The sequence below is a fragment of the Malaclemys terrapin genome, chromosome 10 (assembly GCF_027887155.1).
Source record: "Malaclemys terrapin pileata isolate rMalTer1 chromosome 10, rMalTer1.hap1, whole genome shotgun sequence".
Classification (NCBI taxonomy): domain Eukaryota; kingdom Metazoa; phylum Chordata; order Testudines; family Emydidae; genus Malaclemys; species Malaclemys terrapin.
Window position 1 is genome coordinate 464,361 of NC_071514.1, and position 24,676 is coordinate 489,036.

Consider the following 24,676-nt stretch of genomic DNA (forward strand, 5'->3'; position numbering starts at 1 on the left):
AGCAATTGCGAGGGAAATTTAGTCTCCATGGTCCACGCAGCCCTTGGGCACTCTGATAAGAGTGCCATCATGGAGGCCAACTGTTATTAGTTGTATTAGGGTAGTGCCCAGGAGCCCCTGTCATGGACCAGGATCCCAGCACGCTAGTTGCTGTACAAACACAGAACATGTAGATGGTCCCTGCCCCAAAGCGCTTACAATTTAAGTATAAAACAAGCAACATCCGCTGGATACAAACAGATGGGGGGAGGGGTCCAAGGAAACAAACATTATTGGTCACCATGATGGACAGTGGTCTCAGTACACCAGCGGCCAAACCACTGTCAAGATTTTTGTAGAAATCCTGGCACAGGAGAGTTTTGAGGGGGCATTTGAAGGTAGCTCATGGGGCAATTTTATGGCTGTTTATGGCTAGTGCCTCCCAAGCATGAGGGACAGCAAGGGAGGAAGCATAAAGATGTTTGCAAATTTAACGAGTGGGTGATGGCGGCTGGCATCCTGGACCCATTGGAGGCAGGAGTCAACATCTTGCTAGCGAATAAGCACTGCTAGGTAGGGCGGGGCTACGCCATAAAGGGCCTTAGCTTATGTTTGATGCAATAGAGACGGGAGCCAACGGAAGGAATCCAAAGAGAGGGGTGACACGGGAAACGTGACAGACTAAGGAAGAGGGCTCTGCAGTGGCAGGCTGAATGGCTGTGAGTGGGACAAGAGTTATTTAACCATCACCAGCGAGAGGGAGGCACAGTAATCGTGACAGAAGATAAGCATCTGGACGACAGTTGTTAGCTGTGTGACTAGATAAGGCTGTAGCTCAGTGATGTTATAGAGAAAGAATCCGCAAAATTGAGACCTAGCCTGAATGTGAGGTCCTGGAGCGATGACATCCAAACATGATGCCCAGGTTATGAACCTGCGTGACAGGCAGGATCGTGGTGGTGTCCTCAGTGATCGAGACAGGAGGTAGCAGGAAGGGTTTGGGGTGGAAGATTGGGAGCTCTGTTTTAGCCATGTTGCACTTGAACTGATGGCTAGACATCCCCAAGAGATGTCGGGTCACAGGCTGAGATTTTAGAATGGCCAAATAGAGACAGGTCAGGAGTAGAGGTGGCTCTGTGAGTCATCCACATAGGGATCAGAGTTGAAGTTGTATAAGCAGATGAGATTATCCAGAGATAAGGCGTAGAGGGAGAAGGGAAGGGCACCAAGCACAGAGCCTTGTGGAACACCAACGGAAAACTGGAGCGGGGGCTGAGGAGGCTCCTCTGAAGGACATGGTAAAGGAGCAATTAGAGAACTAGGAGAGGACAGAGTCACAGAAGCCAAGGGAGGACAAGCTGTCAAGAAGAGCCTGGTTATGGTGTTGACGGCAGCTGACAGATGATGGTGGATGAGGCTAGAGCACTGGTTCTGAGCTGTGACTGGGCAGAGAGCATTAGAGGCTCTGCCAAAAGTGTTTTAGTGGCATGCAGGGAGTGGAAACTGGATTGGAAAGCATCTGAGCTGGAATTGGAGGGGAGGCGCTATAACCAGTGCATCTGTAAAAATACAAAAACAGCCATATTGCATCAGCCCAATGGTCCATCTAGCCCCATATCCTGTCGTCCAACAATGGCCAGTGCCAGATGCTTCAGTGAGAATAAACAGAACCGGGCAATTTATTGAGTGATCCACCCCTGTCGTCCAGTCCCAGCTTCGGGCAGTCACAGGTTCAATGAGCTGAAGGGGGAGGGGGGGCGGGAAGGGAGATAGGGTGGCAGCTGGAGAGGCTGGTTGAGTCAGGATTAGGGTTTTTGTTTTTCAAGGTGGGAGAGACGAAAGCATGTTTGTATTGTGAGGGGAAAAGAGCCGGAGGAGCGTAAGGGAGGGAGGTGTGTGGGGATCAGGAGATAAGGTGGGCTGGAATCACTGGGGCAAATGAGGTTAGACAAGGAGAGCAAGAGAGAAACGTGATGGGGAGAAGGAGGAAAGACTTGTAGGAGGGGAGGGGGAAGATCAGGCAAACGAAGGGGAGGGGATAAGGTTATGTCAGGTGGCTTTGGAGATATGGACCCTTGCCCACTAGAAGGTGTAATGAGCCACCAGGACATCAAATGCCTAGCCAAGAGTGATGTCAGCCAGCTTCACATGTGCAGGCTAGAAGGGACAGATTCTGTACCCACTGTACATTCCCTGAGCTATTTGTCTCTTGTTAATGCTGGTGTTTAGCCTGGCTGCTGCCATGAATTGGCTATGGAAAGAAAATGAGGAGTACAGATTATACTGTATGTGGGGAGGGCAAATGGGGGCAGAGGTTTTTGTTTTTTTTATTGTGCCTCTTCATTTCTTTCTTCCCTTTCAGACTTTTTTTTTTTTTTTAAATTGACAGAACAGTTCATGTATCAGCCCAAATACCACAGGAACTTTAGAGTTAAAGGCCTAAGAGACATATGGAAGAAAGTGTGTGTGTGTGTGTGTGTGTGTGTGTGTGTGTGTGTGTGTAAAAATACATGCACATGCTGTATTCACATACTTGTGTGTACTCACATATTTCCTAGTGTCTACATAGATGATACTGCCTGTGTATATGTCTACAATGTGTGTTTGTTTGCACATGGTTGGCTATGTGTCTGTACTAGTATGGGCATGGCTGTGTGAATGCATGTATTCACATATCTCCATGTTCAGGTCCTTGTCTAAATGTGTGTATGACTCTATGCCTCTGCGCTTGGGACCATCTCTCACCCAATGACTGAAGGATGCAGAAATGATGACGGGAAATGCTGAAGGAGCAGAAATATTGATGAGGAACGTGAGCCAGTCATCAGAAAGAACTGCTAGGACTCATTAAGAGCCAGGCAGGAGTTCCCGGAGATGTTACTGTAGATTCCGAGGGCTGTCAGATAAAGGACATCAGGACATATTGCTATAGCCAAGATAGGTTAAGAAACCGAAACTGGGGCTATTTAACCAGATAGTGACTGGGCTAATGACTCTGCCAAAGCTAATAAAGGGAAATTTGGTTCCCTTCTGCAGCAAAGGCCATGCTGGACTTGATCCTAAAGCTGCTCAGTCAGGCACTAAAGAATTGCAGACCTTTCCCTTTCTCATCCAGTTTCTGTGCTACTGCTGGGACAGACCATCCACTTTTGTTTCCTCTCAGTAGCAGAGAGAAGGAGCCAATCCAGACCCTTTAACTTAGTCTCTGCAGCTGCAGGAAATCTTCCTGCATTCCAGATGCTTCAGGGTTTTGTTAGCCCCTGATTTCTCTTTTCCAAAGTTTCCAGTAGCCCCAAAAGCAGTCTCTCTGTGCTCCCGGGACCCCCTGTCTATGTGGACCTGGCCTACATCCCCAACCACTGCAGTGGGAAGAACACAGACCTGGAGTTCTTCAAGCGGGTCCGAGCTTCATACTATGTTGTGAGTGGCAATGATCCAGTCAATGGGGAGCCCAGCCGTGCGGTACTGGATGCACTTCTGGAAGGAAAGTCCCAGTGGGGTGAGAACTTGCAGGTAAGTGACTTAAATCCCCAGGAATGTGTGATGTTCACTCTATCATGGAATTCTAGGGAGAATGTGCCTATTATAATACTGATCCACAGTGCAAAAAATCTCACATTATGGTGCACTAGAGGGAAGCAAATGGGACTGGGACTTTCTCACTGTACAGTGTTAGGCACCAGGCACTGAAATCTTAGGAGCCTCTCTTCCTTCCCTGCCATTGGTGGTCTGGTTTGTCAGTAGCCAGGGGCAGGAAGACAGTGTAGCCTGAGGAATGAGGAGACAAGAGGGGGATACAGTCTCTTTCCTTATCATGAGATTCATGCACTTAAAGATCACTCACTCCTCCTGCCTCTGCAGCAGGAAATAGAAATTGTCCTCTGGCAGAAACCAGCTGGAAAGTAAACCCTAAGACAGCTGAGTAGCCCACTAACGTGGTATCAGGGACAGGGTCACCCACCCCACTTCCCGCCCTGGCAGTGTTGAAATCACATGTCTAAAGCTGTTCTGATAATAACTTCCTATTAGCTCCTTTAAACCATCAACAACTATTCCTTATAATACCCACCTTTCCCTACAAGGTTTCAGTGAGAGCCTGGGTAGTGCCTGTTCCTACAGGCAGGGCTAGAGCAGAGCGTGCATTTGTCCAAACTGCTTTGCTAGATACCGCATCCTCAAATGCCAGGGCTTCTGAGCTGACATGTTCTGCACCTGGGTAGGGTGACACACAGGCTGGGTGGCACTTTCCGGTCATTCCACGGCCATTACTGGAGCCCTTGTGAACACAGATTTGCTGCTATTGCCCAACTCATTCTCCAGCACAGCTTCTCCCCACCCTCATTTAACTTTCTGTTCTCCTTTGTCTTAATATTATTTATGTTGTGGTAGTGCCTGTGCCTCAACAGGCCGGGACCCCCTTGGGCTGGATGCTGCACAGAGAGATGGTACAGAGCCATTATAATTTAAAAGACAATTATGGAAAAACCAGCAGGCAAGGCCATGAGGACAGAGTAACGGTTATAGGATTGTGTGGGCACGATTTGTTGGTGCACTAAACCAGAGAGTAGCAGTGCTGTCAGTTTTCTCTTTTGTCTTTTCCAGGTGACACTGATTCCAACACATGACACTGAGGTGACACGAGAATGGTACCAACAAACCCATGAGAAACAGCAGGAGCTGAACATCATGGTGCTAGCAAGCAGCAGCACTGTAGTGATGCAGGATGAATCCTTCCCAGCCTGCAAAATTGAGTTCTGAATCTCCCAGCCACCTGGCTCTCATCCCTCGATGCTGTCCACCACCATGCAGCACTCAGACAGAGACACCATCTCATCACAGTCCAGTTCTTCTCTTCTGGTTTAGTCTATATGTGGTTCCCATTTGCCAGGAGATCCAGGACTCATCCAGCTCAACACTGGATGCTTTGAAAGAGGAGCCAGGGGGTCTCTACGATTCTATGCTGAACTGAGAGGTCATGCAAGGAGCAGTACCAGGCCAGGGCCAGCTTCTCTTTCCCTGGTTTATTTTGCTGCCTGTATAGTCGCTGTAGAATAATTTGGCTGCCTTGATGCTGCGAGCACTTGCTCTCCTACCCTTGCCCTGGTTGCACTGCCACTTGGCTTGTAGCCCCATGAAATGTTTCCTTTGGCCTGTAGCTCTGCTGCTGCATGAAGATAGTTGTGATGGTCACAGTGTGGGAGAGAGACTGAAATAGAGGAAAAGGGGAGTGAGAGAGGAGCGAAGGGATTCTGGTGTCAGTATTCTGAAATAACCTGACAAAAAGAGAAGGCCATTCCTCCAGCTCTCAGAACATGAGGCATGCTAGGAAAAGAGAACTGGACTCCAACTACATATTGCTGCGTTTGTCTAATTCCAGAGGCTTCTGCCCTGAGTTGTTGGACACCCATTGCTAGGTTACCCATTCATCTTTTTTGCCATGATTGAGGAGCTGTGATGAAGAATAATTTGGCTTGGTGGAGCATTGGCTTGTCATTCTTAGCTACAAAGAGCACATTCCTAATCTGCTAACCTCAGCTTCGCACTTGTAAAGTGATTAACATTGTACTTCTGAGCACCAGCAGTGTGACTGCAGGAGTCATCGAGGGACTGTCACATGAACAGTCCCAGTCAGAAGGGTATCCAAACGCACAACCCCCAACTCACCTAAACAGAAGGGCTCAAGACAACGCTGGCCGCTGCTGGTCCAGGATTTGCCTAAGAACTGTTGTGTCCTATGAACCAAAGGCTTTCTTGAGGGGGAAGAGGAGGGATATGGAACTGAGGCAGCAGGGATGCAGGCAAGGAAGCACACTGTAGACAGTTCTGACAGCAGTGGAGAGGCAATTCGTTGCATTGGGCTGATCACTGTGCAGTTTATCAGTGTCCTGACAGGACGGTAATCTCCCTGCCTACATGTGGGAGCCCTGACTCCTCAGTGGTACAGTCAGGCAGCTTGCTGCTCACAAGTGAGGGTGTCAAGAAGCTGGGGAAAGGAGGAGACTGCTTTGGGGGGGGGCTAGAGACCCCTCCAGAAACCCTTTTGAAATATTATCTTAATGGTTTCTCCGTGTTACTTCCCTGCTGCTGTGAAAGGAACATGAGTGCGCCCTTTCGAGCACAGAATGGGCCAGCACGGCGAGCAATTATCTGGGTCTTGCTCTCTCATAGCCATCGTAACAGATTCTTGCTATTATGGCCTGGGCGCGCCATTGCTGCTGAGTAATAAATTACAGCATTATATAAGCTATGGGGGAAAAGCCCTTTCAGGCTCCAGGCTCAGCTCATGCGATCATGAAGGGCCGTAAACGTGAGGCGGTGGAAGTGGCTGCTCAAGCACTAGTGCTCAGCTGCTCTGTCACTGATCGGTCTTTGCAGAGCCAAGGCAGGCTGCTCATGGCACCAGGGAGGATTTTTTTTAGCAAGACAGAGACACGAGGCAGTTGGGGGGGCGAGGGGGGCTATAAAATAAAAAGGCTGTGATGAAAGTCTTGGCCCACAGCCCAAAACATGTGTTGTGTCAGTGCCAGTACTTGGCATTGGGCCCAGCTCTGGCGGGGGGGGGGGGGGGGGGGGGCGGGCTCGAGGGGCCCAGGTCCTTATGCTGTGCTTGGCAGGGACATGCTAATCTGTGCCACTAGCTAACTAGCAGTTCCCGGGCAGCTGGTGTAGAGAAAATGCTGCCTGAAAAACCTGCTGCTAGAGGACTAAAATGGGATTTCTATGGAAATGATTTATTTTGCCATCTAATTTATATATTTATTTTTGGTGTTAAGCTGCATTTTGTATGGAGTTAATATTTTAATTTATACATGTTAACATGGCGCCATGTGCTTTTGTGGGCTCTCATTGTGAATACTCAGATGCTGCAATTTAAAGAACAGAAAGACCATAGAGAAATGAACAAATATCACTGGCAGCCGCAAGGGTCTCCACCCAGGCTACAAAGCAGGGTCGATGTATCTAAAGCCCAGCACCTGCAGGGAAAGGAGCTGAGGCCGAATGGCACAGCTGGCCCTTTAGCTACAGCCCTGGTTTTGAGTGTTAGATTCTTCCTTGGGGACTTATTAAATTCCTGCATTGTATTTTCTTGGTTTTTTTTTAATTAGTTGGTCCAAAGTGTGTCTGCCAGGAGAATAAATGTTATTCTCTGTAAACGGATTGAGTCAGTATGTATGAATGTCAGCTATGACAGCCAATCACAGGCAGGCAGTGCTACAGATCCAACCTGTTTTTCCATTGGCCTCTTTTCTGTCTTTGCGCTTTTCACTTTAGGTCATTCAAGAAGTCAGTTCGCCCAGTTTACCTGTGCTTGGCTGTCAGCCACTCCTGGTGCCTGGAGGCCTAGCACACTCAGCGCTGGGTTTTAAGAGGGAACAAATCGTGCATGCTCAGCTACTGAAGCCATTTCCTCAGCAGAGTGTCTAGGCAGAACAAGTTAATGCACTAACTTTAGATAGACCCGCATATGAATGTGTCTCATTCTTAAACTTGAAGCAATTCTGACTAATAAGAGAGACAGTGGGGCTTTAGGGGCACCTGCATTCACCAGGAAGGAAGAGCAACTGGGAGAGTATGTTCCAGTTGAACATATCTGCCCACCCCAGGACACGCTCCTGGTCGCTGCAGCCGTGCCCTCCAGCAGCTTTACCCCAGTGCTCACTCTCTTCCCTGCCCTGAGCCTCTTTCACACCTTTTCAAAGAGTTTTGTAGCAGTGTGTGCTGTCTCCAGCTTCTCTCGCCTTCCTCAAAATTTATGGGAAAATACCTTTTTAAAAAACCCACCACCTTTATAACAGGGCCAAGGTCCGCCTTCCCCAGCAAATGGCTGCAGGCCTGAGGCTGTTAGCCTACGGGACACTGGCCAACCCAGAGGTACCATGACACTACAGTAGAGAAACATTTAAACTCCGCTTTTGCTTGTTTCTGCATGTGGACGACAATGTGTAATATTCCCGTATGTAATAGGTACAAAATATTATTTTAAAATTATAATAAAAAAGTGAACGTTTTAACTGTATTGAGCTGGCAAGTTGTGCTCCTAGCTTCTCTCTGTGCTGAATGTTGTAAAAACAGAGCACCCAGGTTCTTTTCTTCTGCCTCATGTTACTATTTGACCTTAGTTCCTTGATTTTAGTTCCTTTTCCCCACGTTCATGTGCAACACTCTGTAACTAACTGCTGTAAAGGGAGGAGCTTGACACAATAATAAAGCCACATTAGTCGCAAAAAATAACGTCTTGGGCTTTTGTAAACTGTTCCATTTCAGTTTGTCCAACTGTTTCTGCCAACTGGGCAGTTCCATACATCTCAAGCATATGGGCACCAGGAGACGGGGGACATAACTTGTGTGAAGTTCTGCACCCTCCCTCCCCCCATTATACACCCATGACCTCCCTGACCGTTGGCCCCCTACAAAAAATTGATGCAGCACACATTAAATGGATTAAAAGCTAACTAAATTATAGATCTCACAATGTAATTGTAAATAGAAAGTTATGGAGCTGGTGTGTTTTTAGTGGTGTCCTGCAGAGATTGGTTCTTGGCCCTATGCTATTTAACATTTTGATCAGTGACCTGGAAGAAAACATGAAATCATCCCTGACAAAGTTTGCAGATGACACAAAAATTGGGGTAAATAAAGCTGAAGACAGGTCACTGATACAGAGTGATCTGGATCACTTGGTAAGCTAGGTAGAAGCAAAGAATATGTGTTTTAATACAGCTAGCATTCCTATACATTTAGAAACAAAGAATGTTGGCCACACTTAGAGGGACTCAATCCTTGGAAGCCGTAATTCTACAAAAGACTATGGGGTCATGGTTGCTAAGAAGCAGAACATGAATTCCCAGCGCGACACTGGCCAAAAGGGCTAATATGATCCCTGGATGCGTAACTAGGGGAATCATGAATGGGGCAGAGTGGTTATTTTACCTCTGTATTTGGCACTGGTGTGGCCGTTGCAGGAATCCTGTGTTGATTTCTGGTACCCAGAGGACAGGAAGGATGTTGATAAATTAGAGTTCAGAGAAGAGCCATGAGACTGATTCAAGGATCAGAAAAGTGCCCTATAGACATGGACTCAAGGAGCTCAATCCATTCAGTTTAACAAAGAGGAGACAGCTAAGGGGGTGACTTGATTACAATCTGTACGTACTTACCTGGGGAACAAAGATTTGATAATGGGCTCGTCCATCTAGCAGAGAAAGTATAACAAGATCCAGGGCTGGCTCCAGGGTTTTTGCTGCCCCAAGCAGCAAAAAGAAAAAAAAAAAAAAGAAAGAAAGAAAAAAAACCCGTGATCGCAATCTGCTCTACTGCTGCCACTTCAGTCTTCGGCAGCAATTCGGCGGCTGGTCCTTCGCTCCAAGAGGGAGCAAGGGACCCGCCGTGGAAGACGCGGACCTGCCGCCCCTCTCGGTTGGCCACCCCAAGCACCTGCTTGCTGGGCTGGTGCCTGGATCCAATGACTGGAAATTGAAGCTAGACAAATTCAGACTGGAAATAAAACATACATTTTTAACAGGGAGGGTAATTAACCATTGGAACAATTTACCAAGGTTGTGGTGGATTCTTCATCACTGTCCGTTTTTGAAGCAAGGCCGGATGCTTTAGCTCTGCGCTGGGGATGATTGTAGGGATGTCCATTGGCCTGTGTTACACAGGAGCTCAGACATCACAATGGTCCCTGCTGGCTTTGGAATCTATAACTGTTTCCCACTATGAAAAATGAGTTTCGAAGACCCAGCCCTCCCCCTCTGGGAAACATTCTTCATGCTACCAGCTGCTGAAACCTCCTCCCTCCCTCCCTCCCCCTCGTGACAATCCTAGTGAACCCCCCCCCCCCCCCCCCCCCCCACACACACACACAGATGACAGACACTCCAGCTTAGTGTCCAGACTCTTCCCCACTGGTACTGAACTGTTTGTGGTGCTTCCCTGCCCACATCAACCCAAGACTCTACAGATTCTAGCGCTGAATGAGACCAACCTTGCCAAGTGCCCCTCTGTGGAGAGGAGCGCGTTCACTCATGCCTCAGAAACACATGTTGTCTCTCCGATGTCAGATGTGAAGTTTATCACTCAAATTCCTTGGATAACTGGTGGCATTTTTGAATACTATGGGAAGCACAAAAACTAGCAGAGAATGAGGAAGCGACTTGGTTCAAGAATCAGGGTGTGAAAGTAAATGCAGGTGGGTCCATTCAGGATCTCCTTCAGGCAGCAAATTGCTTATAGCAGCTGGGTGAGGCTGAAGGGAAGGCCATGTACTATGGCAGCCTCCCATCTCCCCTGGCGCCCTTTGCTTGCTCGCCACTAAGTCGCAGGGAGGGTTTTTAAGCAAAGCTTTTTAACTGTATTTTAGCCCTTCAGGTAGAGCTTTCCTGGCCCAATTTGTCATCAGAGCACAGGAAGCCAGGACTGTCTTCTCCCAGCGCTGGGCTGCCTATGCCCAGGAAGTAAATTATTTACTTTACAGTAACTGTAGTTAGGCTGTTTTGTCCATGTGGACCCCACTCCTGGTGAGCTTCATGCATGCACATCAGTGTCCAGTGTGAGGCCACACTTGTGCCCTGCATGTCATTCTGCCTGGCTCCCTTACTGCTTCAGCATCCCAGCAGCGATGGCCTTCAAAGGAGCAGGGATGGCTGGTGCGTTGTGGGATCCACACGGACAAAACATCTAGAAGAACTACAGTTACTGCAAGGTAACCTTTCTTCTTCAAGTCTTTGTGTGGCGCTCACCCCCCTCATAATTCCCAAATTAGTAGAAGAAAAGTCTGAATGGCTAAACAGGGATCGCAGAACTTGTCACCTGACCTAGTTGCCAAATCTAGAGTGTAATTTTTGGTAGTGGTATGGGTGGAGCTGCTCTGCAGTTGCCTGATGCAGGAATGTTTCTTAACCATGATGAAGACATTTCCTGGGCTCTAGTTGAATGGGCCCTGATACCTGAGGGAAGGGACATAACTGATAGTGGAAGAGAGTGGATCCAAGTCAGGTTGCATATTTAGTGAATAGGAATGGATTGTTGTAGAGAGGCAGAGGATTAGGTCTTTCTGCCTAAGAGGTCAAGTCTTTTAGGCTCTTTATTCTGTCTATTTGGATTTCCCCTGTACTACAGATAGCAGTAGGAAGCAAGGAAGTACTCAAATCATTTTTGAGGGTCTTGGTATATCAGCTTTGCTCATTTACTTACTGGAGATAGAGACGCTGCAATCTGCCTTGGGAGTCTTCTATCCTTGGCATTGCCAACCTGCCTAGGGTCAGAATGAAGAATGTCAAATAATGTATCTGCTTCTCCTGCACTACAGGTAATTCCATGTCCAGAGTGTCCGCTGTCCTTCCCAGCAACTGCTGACAGAACTTAAGTCATCAGGATAGGGTACTGCAGCAGAAGTCATGCAATGAGGACAATAGATCCTTATGCGTAGATGGCTGGAAGGGGTTAAGAGAGATCTTTTGTGGGTTTTGGAGAAATAGTCCTCTTCCTCCTGAGCCTTGACCCCCTCCTCAGGTTTCTTCTTGTTCCCTAGGGCGATTTACATCACAGGGTGGCCTAGTCAGGGAAAAATTTCCAAACTTCATGTGTGCCCACATGTGGAATACACAGAGGGACCAATGCTCGAAGAAGAACTATGGGGTGATCAAGAAATAGCAGCTTGTGGAGGGCAAAGGAGGAGCACCTCCCGCCCCTCCCAGAAGAAGACCCAAGGTACTGTCAGTTAGAACTTGGGAGTCACGTCTGGCCAGAGGGAAGCCACAGCATTTAAGTTAACTGCATGAGAACCCTGCTCTGAGGCCGCTCAGGCTCCTGGAAACAGCTGACGCTGTGCATGTGCACAGGCTTAATAAAGGAATTAACATAACCAGTCCCCCATTCACAGTCACTAGCTACCCTTCCCCATAACACCTGTCTGGCTAATTTAATTCCACTTTTAATTTAAAAATGTATGTAGCAGAGAACTGGCACCTGAAATATTTTGAGGTCCCATCTGTAGCTGACTGGCTCTCTTAGCACCTGTCCATTAATGTGACTGGCTCCAGGCCAAATATGTTGTGTCTCAACCAGGAACTACATGGACTTGGGCCCAGATCCTCAAAAGGTCTTTGTATGTCTAACCCACACTGAAATCAATGGAAGATAGAGGCCTAAATAATCTTTAAGGCTCTGGCCTTGGTGACTTTGGCTACTTGCTGGCTCTGACGTGGCCGCTCTGTTCCTTGAACAATGACATTTTCACCTCTCTCATGGTGACTGTTAGTTCAAAATAGGATTGTGGCTTTGTTAGGTGAGGGCAGGGCCTATAGACTCATACTGAATTGCAGCTAGCACTGTCCTTTCCCAAGAGTCCTGTTTGCCTTTTGTCAGTCTTGCCTCTGGTTCTGCGTGTCTGTCATACTAAAAAATTGTTACTCTTCTTCTTAACAGCTGCCCTGCAGCAACAGACCCCATCAGTTACCATTGGGGGCTTTACAAATGCCCTGCTCTTCCACCATCCTAAACTCCCAGCAATAAAATCCTCACCCCCAACTGCCCATCAGTTTCCCCGCTTCCTGCCAAACCTATTCCTCCCCTCTGGCGGGTTCAGAGATAGAAGAGTTGGCAAGCTGGCATTCTTTAAAAGAATTTCTCCAGATCCTTTGGTTTCCTCTGCAATGGCAAATAGGGGAAAAAAGTCAAGGTGCAGGATTTCTTACTCGGACATCTGTATGACCAAAAATGTGGTGCCAGAGGGTGACCCTGAGTTTTTCCCTATGGAGGAGTTCTCTAATCCATCATAGAAGGATCCAGTCACAGGGTGCTGAGATGCTCTTCTGGTCTGAATCTAGCTGCAGCAACTATTTCATTCACCCCGAGAGATGATCGTTGCATATGAGTAGAGCATTCAGGTTTTCTGAGGAATTAGAGATCTCCTTGGATCCACTTGCTTTTATATCTGTGAAGAACAATAAGCACAGGCAAACAAACAGACGTAGGTCCTCTACATCAGTTACAAACTCAGTTGCAGTCTGGTTCCAATTCTGCCTCAGTGCAGACAGCCACGGTGGGTCCTATGGGTCCAAAAGCTGATCGATAGGAAGAGACCCTGACTACCCTCACCAGTCAGCTGGATATTTTGCTTGGGGCAGCAGCTTCTGAAAGGGCCAATCTGGGAGAAAGGGTCACAGAAGAGTCTGCCTAATTGTCAGAAGTGCTGATTACTGGCAGGGGTGGGTCTCCGCTCCCACCGCCCCTATTTGGAGCACAGCCCAGATGCTCAGATGTTGGTGTTCTCCTGCACATTAGGCCTCTGCTGTATGAACCGTATGCCTAGATAGTCACTGTCCAAGGCAGGCCTGCGACCAGCAGACAGCAGGCCTGACCGTGGCTGGGGTCCATCCCCTGTCTCAACATTCCCTCCATTTCCACTAGGGCCTCAGTAAGGCCTGACTGATGTAATGAATTCACCAGAGTCCGCCTGTGTCTCCTAGGACGTGCCGGCTCCTCTGCTAGGTTGTTTTTCCTTTTGCCTTAAACAAAGGCTCTGCTGAAAGCGGGCACTGTTCTGCCTCCCCCATAGAGCGTGCTCTGTCACGGGACAGCTGGCTGTGGGCAGTAGCACCCTGAGCCCCTGGTGAACAATGACTGCTCTTAGGCAGGAGCTGTGTGCTTGTCATGCTAATGAACCCACCGCCTCTGCATGGCGGCTCTGCTTCCTTATGGTGCTGTAGCACAGTGACACAGACTGGCAGAGGGGCTGTGACCCGCTGTATCCGCAATGCTGCCAGCTGCCATGTTCACTAGGAGGCAGTATCGCTGCTCTAGGAAACACAATCACCCACATGGAAAGGGCAAACAGCTCTCTCAGACAGGGCTGGATTTCCAGTTAGGCACATGCCAAGGGGCGCCGGCGTCTGCATTTTTTTAGAACAAACACGAAGGTCACCTGTAGGCGGGGGTGGGGTGGCCCTGAAGATGCTGTGCCTAGGGGCATGTAAGGTGTAAATCCTGCCCTGCTCTCAGACGCGCTTGCAGACAGGTGCTTGGCTTCCCTGGTCCTGATGTTGCTTTCCCTGCACTACAGTCTCAAAGTGAGAGGTTCTTCCTCAATGCTTGTGCTGCCCCAGATGAAATGCTGCACTAGGCCCCTCATTTGCATGTTAATAACGCCAGGGTTACCAGCATGGCAGGGAGAACTGTGGTGCAGAAGTTGTTCAGAACACGTATGGGGGAGCTATCCCCCATGTCTCCCTCTTACTTCCTACTTCATTCAAATATCCAGTTGAAAATTGCTTTCAGAGCCCTCTGTGGTTGGAGTATGCGTAACAGCACCACAGGCAATCTTGTTATGGGCAGACGTTCTGACATCCCGCGCTGGCTTCACGGCACTGGAAGAGGAAATGCAGGGCCTGTAGGCTCAGCTTAGCTAGAGGGTAACGTATCACATCACAAGCAGTCGCTATTCTAATTCCAGACAAAAACACAGGGCTTGTCTATACACAAACTTGCACCAGTTTAATTACCCTGGTTTAGTTAAACTAGTGCAAACCCCTGTGTGGACACATTTATCTCAGTTTAAAACGGGTTACAGTGGTTTAGCTTGCTCTGGATGTAGAATGTAAGGCATAGGAACAAGCTAAATGACAAATACAGGAGTAAGTTGGTTTAAGAGAGTCCAGCCACAGATTGAATTAAGTCTTTGTAAAATCATGCCTGTACTTAAACCAGGACAGCTGTGTGTGGACCAGAGCTCTGTGGCAGTTGCAAAACCATAACAATGACGTCAAAAGTAATTGATAAGAATGCTGGAATTTTTTAAAAGGCCAGGTGTGTCTAAACTGAGATAAAGCCTCCAATGTGTGAGAATGGGCTTGCATCTATCACACCTAACTGCAGCTCAGGAGGTCAACATCCACTTCTAGCTCTGCCTCCCTCTGTCACCTTGGTAAAGTTACTTCATCTCTCTGGGCCTCCACTTCCCACCCATCAAATGGAGATAACAGTGCCCTGTCTCACAGAGGTTTTCTGAAGCAACATTAATGCATGGTTATAAGGTGCTTTGAGCTATTCTCCTGGAACAGAGGCACCAGAGGAGTGCAATGGGGAAATGCAGAGTTAAGTACCTCAAGTGACCTTAACTCTGCCCCCAAACCTGCCACCTCATGCACCCTCCTAGCAGATTGCAGCCTATGAACAGCATGCGGAAGGCATGTGTATGCTGCTTAATTATTGGCAATGAGCCATAATACACTGACCTCAGCAGCTCTCCTGTGTGCAATGAGTGAGGCCTCAGCCTTGCAGATGATGAGGAACTCAATGTACAGGGACACCTGGAATGTTGTGGGTGGAGAAGCTGCAGGGGGAGGGAGGGAGAAGTGTAGTGGTATTTCACTCAGTGACAGTGCTGCACAGAGGCAGCAGGAGGGCTGGGTGAGGCATAGACAATGCAGAGAGCAAGATATGAAAATGTGAGCGCTTCCTTGTTATAGGAGCAAGCTGGAATTGAGGCGGCCTTTGGTGTGTATATAAGGGTGAGAGGCTCCTCCAATGAGGGAGGGTTGGGGAGTCTGTTGGGGTAAGTGGCCTGTGTGAAGTGGATGAAGGTTGTGTATGGTAGAGTACAGGAGTATAAGGCTCCATCATCTCCCCCATTCTAGTCAACATATGCACAGAACTGCTGGGGCGAGCATGACAAACAGCCGCAAGGTTCAGCTTTGTACCAAGGCAGAGTGCACTATCTCCTAGCTCTCCCAGTGCCTGAGGGAGATTAGTCCCTGGATGCAAAGCACACATCTTCCGGACATGTTGGCTTCTCCTAGTTCTCTACTCGCTCCTTCAGCCTGCCCTTCAGAGGGTCCTACTCATGCCCTCGTCAGTGCTCTGTGGGGGTCCCACGGGGCTCTGTCCTTGCTCCTCTTCTCTGTCCCCTCTATGCCTGATCTCGGGCCAAGCTCATCCACAAGCAGACATTTAACCCTCTCTCTGCTGACCACTCTCAGATCCACCTCTCTACTCCAGCCCTGCCAAGCTGGAGAATTGAATTTACTCCCAGCCTCTGCCACAGAGTTCCTGTGTGATGCTAGCAAGTAACTTAAACCAAACTTTCACAGGTGGCCACAATTGTATGTTCCTTATTTTCTGGATACACTGATCTAAGCAGGGATCTGGAGTGTTTTAATGAGTACAAAGCCTGATCAGTTTTTGAATTAACTAGGTCCATCAAAGGGTAAATCTTCAATGGGCGTCTGAACCTCTTTAGGTAAACCAGATACAGACGAGGCCCTCCTCCTTGCCACCAGTTGCTATAGATCGTACCCTTGGTGTCCCCTGCATCTAAGGCTGCCTGCAGGGATGTGTTGGCAACTACTTGTCCTGCTAAGCAAATGGACTTAACCCCTCCTTGTGTTCTCCTGGGAGTTCATCCACAATCTCCACTTCCTTGTCCCACTGCAGATAGTGATACTTGGCTAACGTAGCCTGATGATTTGCTATCCTGGCTTGCAGGCTACTAGAGGAGTATATTTTTTTTAATCAAAAAAAAAAAATCTAATCTTTTTTTCAGAGGTCGGTTCTTTGCCCTTTAGGGCAGACTTTGTAAACTGCTTAGACTGCTCGTTGGCTGCAGTGATTACTAACAAGGTGAGTATCAGAATACTCCAAACCCTCAGATGGAACCTGATATCTCCAATCCATGCATTTCAATGAAGCAGAGAGTGTGGCTGAGGGAGACCATAAATCATTAGCAAGGTTTAAGATTCCCTTCTTCAGTGGCAAAGTTTCACAGCTCTGAGGAGCCAGTTACAGAATCTCAAAAAATGTATAAGCCTTCTCTTGAACCATCTCAAGAAGAATTTCAAGGATTTCTACCATCTTTTAAACAATTCTTGAAATCCTCAACAGTAGCAGGGACAGATGAAATCACTGCTTCATTGGGGGAGGGCGGGGGTTGATGGAAAGCATGGAGGTGCTAATGGGGTCCTCCTGACGCTCCATATCCTTCCTTCACTCAGCAGTTGCTGCTCCTCTCGGGTGATCTCCTGTCCAGGAAGAGTGAGAGGGCATTTGAGGTTTAGGCACTGGAGATTTATTTCTGGCTCCTGAAGGAAGAAATGGAAACTGGCTCTGGAATGGAGTTTGTGGTGTCCACATGGCCAGTATGGCCAAGTTTGAAAGCCATAGGAGTCTGGCATATTGGGCCAAAGAGGAGGCATCTATGAAGCATGTGGAGTTTCAGGTACATGATCTCTGCAGAAGGGAAGAATTTCATCTATGCCCTTCCCCATCCCTAGATCAGTTGGGAGGAAGGGTGCTGGTCTAGAAGGATTCCTGCTAGAAGTGGCTGCAAATGAGGAAAAACCCACCAGTGGAGAAGCAGTGCCTGGAGCCACTGAGACTTGAGTGGGAATCATGGATTTTTTCTGACTCTCAGGTGGATGAAGTGAGCTCTTCATCACTGGTACCCAAGACTGGGGTACTGGAGATGATTTTGAAATCATAGCAGAAGCAGACACATTGGGAAGAGAAGACTTCAGGGTGACTCAGTCCTGGGGGGGTAGAAAACGCCCCCTTAGGTGTCGTCAGTACTGGAGATCTGTGTTCTGTGGAGAGTGGTCCCAGGTGAGTCACCACCAAAGAAACTCTCAAAGTGCTGTAGGGGAGACACTCTAGGCAGGGCAGTTCAGTGTTGCTGCTCTTTGGATGGTGCTGCATTATTCCCAAGGTCAATGAGATGGTGCTGTCTTTGCTAGCGCTGACTTAACCAAGTCTCTGGCTTGCTGACTCTTAGCAGTCTCTTGCCCTGTACTGGGAAAGGGGACGGTGTTGAGAGGCAAACTGAGCTATGCGCTGCTCTCCTGCAGGCGGCAAGGGTAACTGACTGCCAGCAGGGTGTGTGGCACAGTCTTTGCACTCCTGGAGGAGGAGTGAGCACACTCTGCCGCTCCAGAGCCTGGAGTTCCTTCCCTAGCTCCGTCCCAGGAGCACTGGAAGCATATTTTGCAGGAAAAAGGCAGGAACTTTTGTCTGGCACACCATCAGATGCTCCTGTCAGACTGCTCCATGAGGTAAACATTTAGTGCTAACTCTAGGGTGACCAGACAGCAAGTGTGAAAAATAGGGACGGGGGTGGGGCGTAATAGGAGCCTATATAAGAAAAAGCCCCAAATATCAGGATTGTCCCTATAAAATCGGGACATCTGGTCAGCCAAGCTGACTCGCTGGCCTTCTGTGTGCGTTTGCTAAAAGATTGGCAAATTGCACACTTAGAGGAGATATGACTCTCCCCAAACAGTAAAGGCCCTTCAGATGTTCATCCCACAGGGAAATTACCCTTCCATGGGAGAGAAAGTCTTTAAACCTGGGGACATGGGATCAGCCATGAAGCTGAACATCCGGGATCAGCTATCTCGTGTAGATTTTGGGGGATTTTTGCTTGTTAAACCAACAGGCTAAGACCAGAAACAGTAACATGCAATACCTGTTGTAACCACAACTAGTAACAAACGCTCTCTAGTGACTACAGGGACACTGAAGTTGTTCTGACTTGCTGCCAAGGGTGGTAAGAAGGAACTGAGTGGTGGCTGGGGAACCTCTGCCCTTTACCCTCTTGGGAGTGGGAGTGAAAGGGTGTGCAGAATACAGGCCTGGCCCCCTAATAGACCCTGCTGGTAAAAACATTCCAAACTCCCGCATGTAGGGCACATGTGCACCATGATCGAGTCTCTCTACTTGTGGTTCCCAAAGCAGTCACCACCCTGCCCAGATCACAGCTGCAGCCTCAAAGCCTTTGGAGAGAGCTGGGGTAACATTCAGTTTGAGCTTGAGGAACCAGAGATGTGGCTTTGGCAGATTTCATGAACACACATTAGCTCCCTCTAGAGCAGGGGTAGGCAACCTTTCAGAAGTGGTGTGCCAAGTCTTCATTTATTCACTTTAATTTAAGGTTTCACATGCCGGTAATACATTTTAACGTTTTTAGAAGGTCTCGCTCTATAAGTCTATATTATGTAACTAAACTATTGTTGTATGTAAAGTAAACAAGGTTTTCAAAATGTTTAAGAAGCTTCATTTAAAATCAAATTAAAATGCTGATCTTACGGCGCCAGCCTGCTCAGCCCGCTTCCAGCCTGGGGTTCTGTTCACCTAGTCCGGCAGCGGGCTGAGTGGGGCCTGCGGCCGGGACGCCGGCTAGCAAGGGTCCGGCAACCGGGACCCCAGACCTGGGGGTGGGGTTCAGGGGTCAGGGCAGAGGGCTGGGTGTGTGTGTGGGGGTGCAGGGCAGAAGGCTGTGTGTGGGAGGGGGTTCAGGGGTCAGGGCTGGGGGTGCAGGGCAGAAGGCTGGGGGGGTGCAGGGTAGAAGGCTGGGGTGCTCCGTTCATGGGGGTGCTCCCAGCCCCCTGGGATATGCCCCGTTCCACCCCCTTCCCCACCGCTCTTGGCTGCCGCAGGACTAAACTTCTGCCTCCTGCCCTTGCAGGGGAGAGCGATGGACGGGGGGGGCTGGGACCCCCCACCACCACTCTCCCCTGTGGGGGCAGAAGGCAGAAGCTTGGTCCTGCAGCAGCCAAACTTCCTCCCTCCCCCCGCTTCTTCCCCCAGCGTGGTGCTTTCCTGCCCCTCCTCCCCTCCTCCTTCTCTCACGGGGCAGGCAGCAGCGTGCCACTCAAAATCAGCTCGTGTGCCGTGGTTGGCACGCGTGCCATAAGTTGCCGACCCCTGCTCTAGAGCTTCTCAGTAGCTGTTTAAAGGGCTATTATCTACCAGGGCCTCCTTTTGCTCCCTGCTCTGTGCATGTTTTTCCTGCCCCTTTTTTCTGAGGGGGCAGCAAATAGGCTAGAAGGGAATGGGCCAGCTCCTCCCATTGCCCCTAGAAGGCCCCTCTTAGCGCAGGGGATACAGCTACTACTGCAAAGGGGAGAAAAAATGCATTTACGACAGTTTGTCACACTCACAAAAACAGTTGCACAATAATGAGATATGTATTCTAGCACTTGCCTTTGAATTTCCATGATTCCCTGAGAGCTGACGGCTTTCCTGGGAGAGGAAAAAAAAATACACCTTTTCTTTGAAAGGCGGAAAACCCCTTTCCTAGTGGCTTTATCCATCAGAAAGCAGTCGAGATGTACCAAGCCCAATTATTTTCCCACTGTGGCTCCCCATTACCACGTGCTCTTTCCCCAAGCTGTAGAGAGCACTTGGCTCCACCTCCTGCATTCCAGACACCTGGCGTCACAGGTGAAACAACTCAGCTTTTAATGGTCTCCAGCCTCAATTCCATCCTGTTCTGCACCAGGGCAGGAAATCCTCTTGCCACTGATTTTCGAAGTGGTTTCTCAGGACACAGCTTGTCCAATTTTTAAAGGATTTTGACAAATTGTCAAAGGTTCAGCAAAATGACAAGACTTTTCCAAGGTCTGGAAAACGTGTCTTACAATGAGAGACTAAGAGAGCTCAGTCTATTTAGTTTAGCTAAGAGAAAGCCAAGAGGTGACTTGGTCACAGTCTCTTGGCTGGTACCAACATGGGGAAGAGAATTCAGATAGCAGAGGGCTCCTCAATCTAGCAAAGGCAAAATGAGATCCACTGGCTGGAAGCTGAAACTTTGACAAACTGGTTAAAATGTGCCCATTACTTCTATCCAGACACTGTATTTTATACCTTTGTGTCAATAAACACTCCACCCTGTCCCCCATCTTTGGCGACTCTCTTTCTTTGCCTCTGTCCCCATCCCTTACCAGCTGCTCCATGGCCCCACCCCAGCTGCTGGTCTCCTTCACAAGTTTTCTGCCTTTTAATTTCCCCGAGGAGGAAGGGTTGGAACTGGGGATGCCCTACACCAGTCTGTACTTCCTGAGATAGAAGGGAGGTTACTGGGAGATCAGCAACTGATGCTTTGGGCAGCCTCCAGCTCGTTTTGCAAAGCAGCAGCCCAAGAGCTGGCCTTTAAAGCCTTGCTGTCAATGCACCTCATACCAGCCACAGCTTCTGTGCCAGGCAGCTTGCCTGCTTATTGGGCAGCACTGCATGGGAGATGGACTTTGAACCCGCAGGCGGCATGTGTGCAAGGACTCAAGGAAGCAGCCCACTTTCCTGGGATGTTCAGGACACTCACTTGGGGGATTCAGTGTGTTAGCACCTTGAGCACTTTCCCAACACATCTGCTCCATTCAACCTGCTCTCTGGGAGCTACCTCATACTGTGCAACCCAGCTGTTACATGGGGCTGCTGCCCACCCACGGGCTGGTGAGGAGCCTGAGGACTGCAACTCACTGGGACAAAGTAAAGCCAGTTGTAGCTGCCTGGGGGCGGCCAGTGGAGACTCTCCCTCCTTCCCACTGGTAGGCTATTATAAAATGTCATCTGGGCAGTGGACTGCACTTTGGCCACCTCCACTACACAGGTACAGAGCAAGAGCTGGACAAGTAGAACCCAGTCAGACTGGAAACCCAGCTGGCCTCTGTCACCCTGGCATGGGCACAGCTAGCCCCTCTGTGCTGTGGTGTGTACAGCTCCCCACACAGCCTGTCACAGTGCAACTGCTGCGGAGATTTTCCTGGAGCAGCATGAGCGGGTAGAGATGAAGAGCTGGTGCAGGCTGAGCTGCTGTCTTATGCCCTGCAGGCACAGTTGCTCAGTCCTGGCTGAGGTCCTATTCCTCTCAGTGTGATGAGATGCACAGATCTCACCCTGCCCCAGCAACAGGAGAAAGGAAACAATTAGAGAGAAACATCTCCTGCTGCCTGGAGAGGTCTGGTTGCCACAGTAACAAAGGTGACGCCAGCAGATGATGCTTATTGACCTCGAAGAGAAGCTAGAAAGTGCAGCAGGTGGGGGAAAAGGCAGCCCCCTCCCCCTTGGCTGAAAACATAGGGAGAGGTGCTGGAGGCGAGACCCCAACCTCTCCCAGCATTTGAGGCCTAGAGATCTTGTGAATCTGGGCAGAACTGCGAAGGGTGAGTGTATTCCAAAATCCAACTCATGCCTCACAAACAAAGCAACTGAGCTTGTCTTCCCTGCCATGGCCACACTCCCTCCCAGAGCGCCTTCTAGGGGCTGATGGACAACAGACGGCGAGGAGGAGAAATGCTGAGCTAGCAGCACTTCTGGCTGGACAGTTCTGGGCCAGAGCAGTCCAGCAACCCCTGTAGTTAATAGGAGATGGGGATGTTCTGGAGCCATCGTCTAGATCTTTAAAATCCTAGTTCATAGCAAGGGACAGTGAAGAGTTGGCTCCACCCCGAGGAAGGAAGCGGTATAAAGCAGGCAGGGCTTCACTCCAGTGCCAGGAAGGGGGATGCTCCTTCCAGAGCCCAGCAGTGGAGTGCTGCTGTGGGCCAGTTGCATGCAGAGCCCCTGTCTGAGCACACTGGCCCAGAAAAGCCCTGCCAAGGGGAGGGGCTGGATGTCCAGGAGCCAGAGCACAGCATTCAAGCCAGCTGCAATTCCAATCTAAATATTCAGGGGATGAGGGAAAAGCAGTTCAAGAAAGCTGGCAGTTTTTCAAAGAGACATTATTAAGGGCACAAAAGCAAACTATCCCACTGTGAAGAAAAGATAGGAAGTATGGCAAGAGACCGCCCTAGCTTACCCAGGAGATCTTCAATGATCTAAAACTCAAAAGAGAGTCCTACAAAAAGTGGAAACTAGGTCAAATTACAAAGGATGAACATAAATTACACAAGTCTGTAGGGACAAAATTGAAAGGCCAAAGCACAAAATGAGATGAAACTAGCTAGAGACATCATGGGTAGCAAGAAAACATACTACAAATACATTAGAAGCAAGAGGAAGACCAAGGACAGGGTAGGCCCGTTACCCAATGAGGAGGGAAAAACAATAACAGAAAATGTGGAAATGGCAGAAGTGGTAAATGTTTCAAAGTGTTGAGTAGTGATTGGATGTCTAACACAGTGAATACCTGCAAAAATTAGTTAGGATCAGAGGCTAAAATATGGAAGAACAAGTTAAAAATTACTTAGGTGAGTTAGAGGTCTTCGACTTGGCAGGGCCTGATTAAATACAAGAGCTGACTGAGGAGATATCTGAGCCATTAGTGATTAGCTTTGAAAAGTCACGGAAGACAGGATAGATTCCAGAGGACTGGAAAATGGCAAATATAGTGCTCATCTATAAAAAGGGAATAAGGACAGCCTGGGGAATTACAGACCAGCCAGCTTAATTTCAGTACCCAGAAAGATAATGGAACAAATAATTAAGCAATAAATTTGCAAACACCTAGATAAGGTAATAATAGTCAGCATACATTTGTCAAGAACTAATCATGTCAAAACAACCTAATAGCTTTCTTTAACGGGGTAACAAGCCTTGTGGATGGGGGGGAAGCAGTACATGTGGTATATCTTGACTTTAGTAAGGCTTTGATACTGGATTGCATGACCTTCTCATAAACAAACTAGGGAAATACAACCTAGATGGAGTCACAAAGTGGGTGCAAAACTGGTTGGAAAACTGTTCCCAGAGAGTAGTTATCAGTGGTTCACAGTCAAGCTGGAAGGGTCCCACAGGGATCAGTTCTGGGGCTAGTTCTGTTCAATATCTTCATCAGTGATTTAGATAATGGCATAGAGAGTACACATATAAAGTTTGCGGACAATACCAAGCTGGGAGGAGTTGTAAGTGCTTTGGAGGATAGGATTAAAATTCAAAATGATCTGGACAAACTGGAGAAATGGTCTGAAGTAAATAGGATGAAATTCAATTTGGACAAATGCAAAGTACTCCACTTAGGAAGGAAAAAATCAGTTGCACATACACAAAATGGGAAAGAACTACCTAGGAAGGAGTACAGCAGAAAGGGATTTGGGGGTCATAGTGGATCACAAGCTAAGTATGAGTCTACAGTGTAACACTGTTGCAAAAAAACAAAACAAAACAAAACAAAACCAGCAAAGATCATTCTGGGATGTATTAGTAGGAGTGCTGTAAGCAAGACAGGAGAAGTAATTATTTTGCTCTACTCCATGCTGATTAGGCCTCAACTGGAGTATTGTGTCCAGATCTGTGCACCATATTTCAGGAAAGATGTGGACAAATTGGAGAAAGTCCAGAGAAGAGCAACAAAAATGATTAACTGTCTAGAAAACATGATCTCTGAGAGAAGCTTGAAACAATGGGGTTTGTTTAGTCTGGAGAAGAGACGGCTGAGAGGGGACATAATTTTCAAGTACATAAAATGTTGTTACAAGTGGGAGGGGAAAAAATGTTCTCCTTAACCTCTGAGGATAGGACAAGAAGCAATGGGCTTATATTGCAGCAAGGGCAATTTAGGTTGGACATTAGGAAAAACTTCCTGTCAGGGTGGTTAAGCACTGGAATAAATTGCTCAGGGAGATTGTGGAATCTCCATCATTGGAGGTTTTTAAGAGCGGGTTAGGAAACACTTTTCAGGGATGGTCTAGAGTGCAGGGGACTGGACTAGATGACCTCTCAAGGTCCCTGCCAGTCCTATGATTTAAATACTAGCAAGTTGGTAACTAGATATTACCCAGTTGAGGGGGAAAGTCCCAGCAGTATCTCTGTAGCAGGGCACTGGTGCAAAAGCACCTAACTAGGCCCAGCCCAGTCAGCTCCAATCAAGGGAAGCAGATTGGGGCTGATGGAAAAGGCCTGAGAATTGGCAACACCTGCTGGCCTGACAAGCCAAGGGCTATAAAGGCTGGGAGGGAGCCAGAAGGTGGGGGGCAGCTAGGGAGAAGTC

The 24,676-nt window shown here is 48.5% G+C and overlaps 1 protein-coding gene across 3 annotated transcripts in view; it reads left to right on the forward strand.

The window, feature by feature from the left end:
- MAP1A (microtubule associated protein 1A) overlaps nucleotides 1–6,519 on the forward strand; it is a 124,609-nt gene extending 118,090 nt beyond the window's left edge. For all 3 annotated transcript variants that reach the window (XM_054042270.1, XM_054042272.1, XM_054042271.1), the window contains 2 exons: nucleotides 3,260–3,492; nucleotides 4,582–6,519. In XM_054042270.1, the coding sequence (XP_053898245.1) occupies nucleotides 3,260–3,492; nucleotides 4,582–4,737 (389 nt within the window). In that variant the 3' untranslated portion in view covers nucleotides 4,738–6,519. The remainder of the gene's footprint in view (nucleotides 1–3,259; nucleotides 3,493–4,581) is intronic.
- The last annotated feature ends 18,157 nt before the right edge of the window (nucleotides 6,520–24,676 follow it).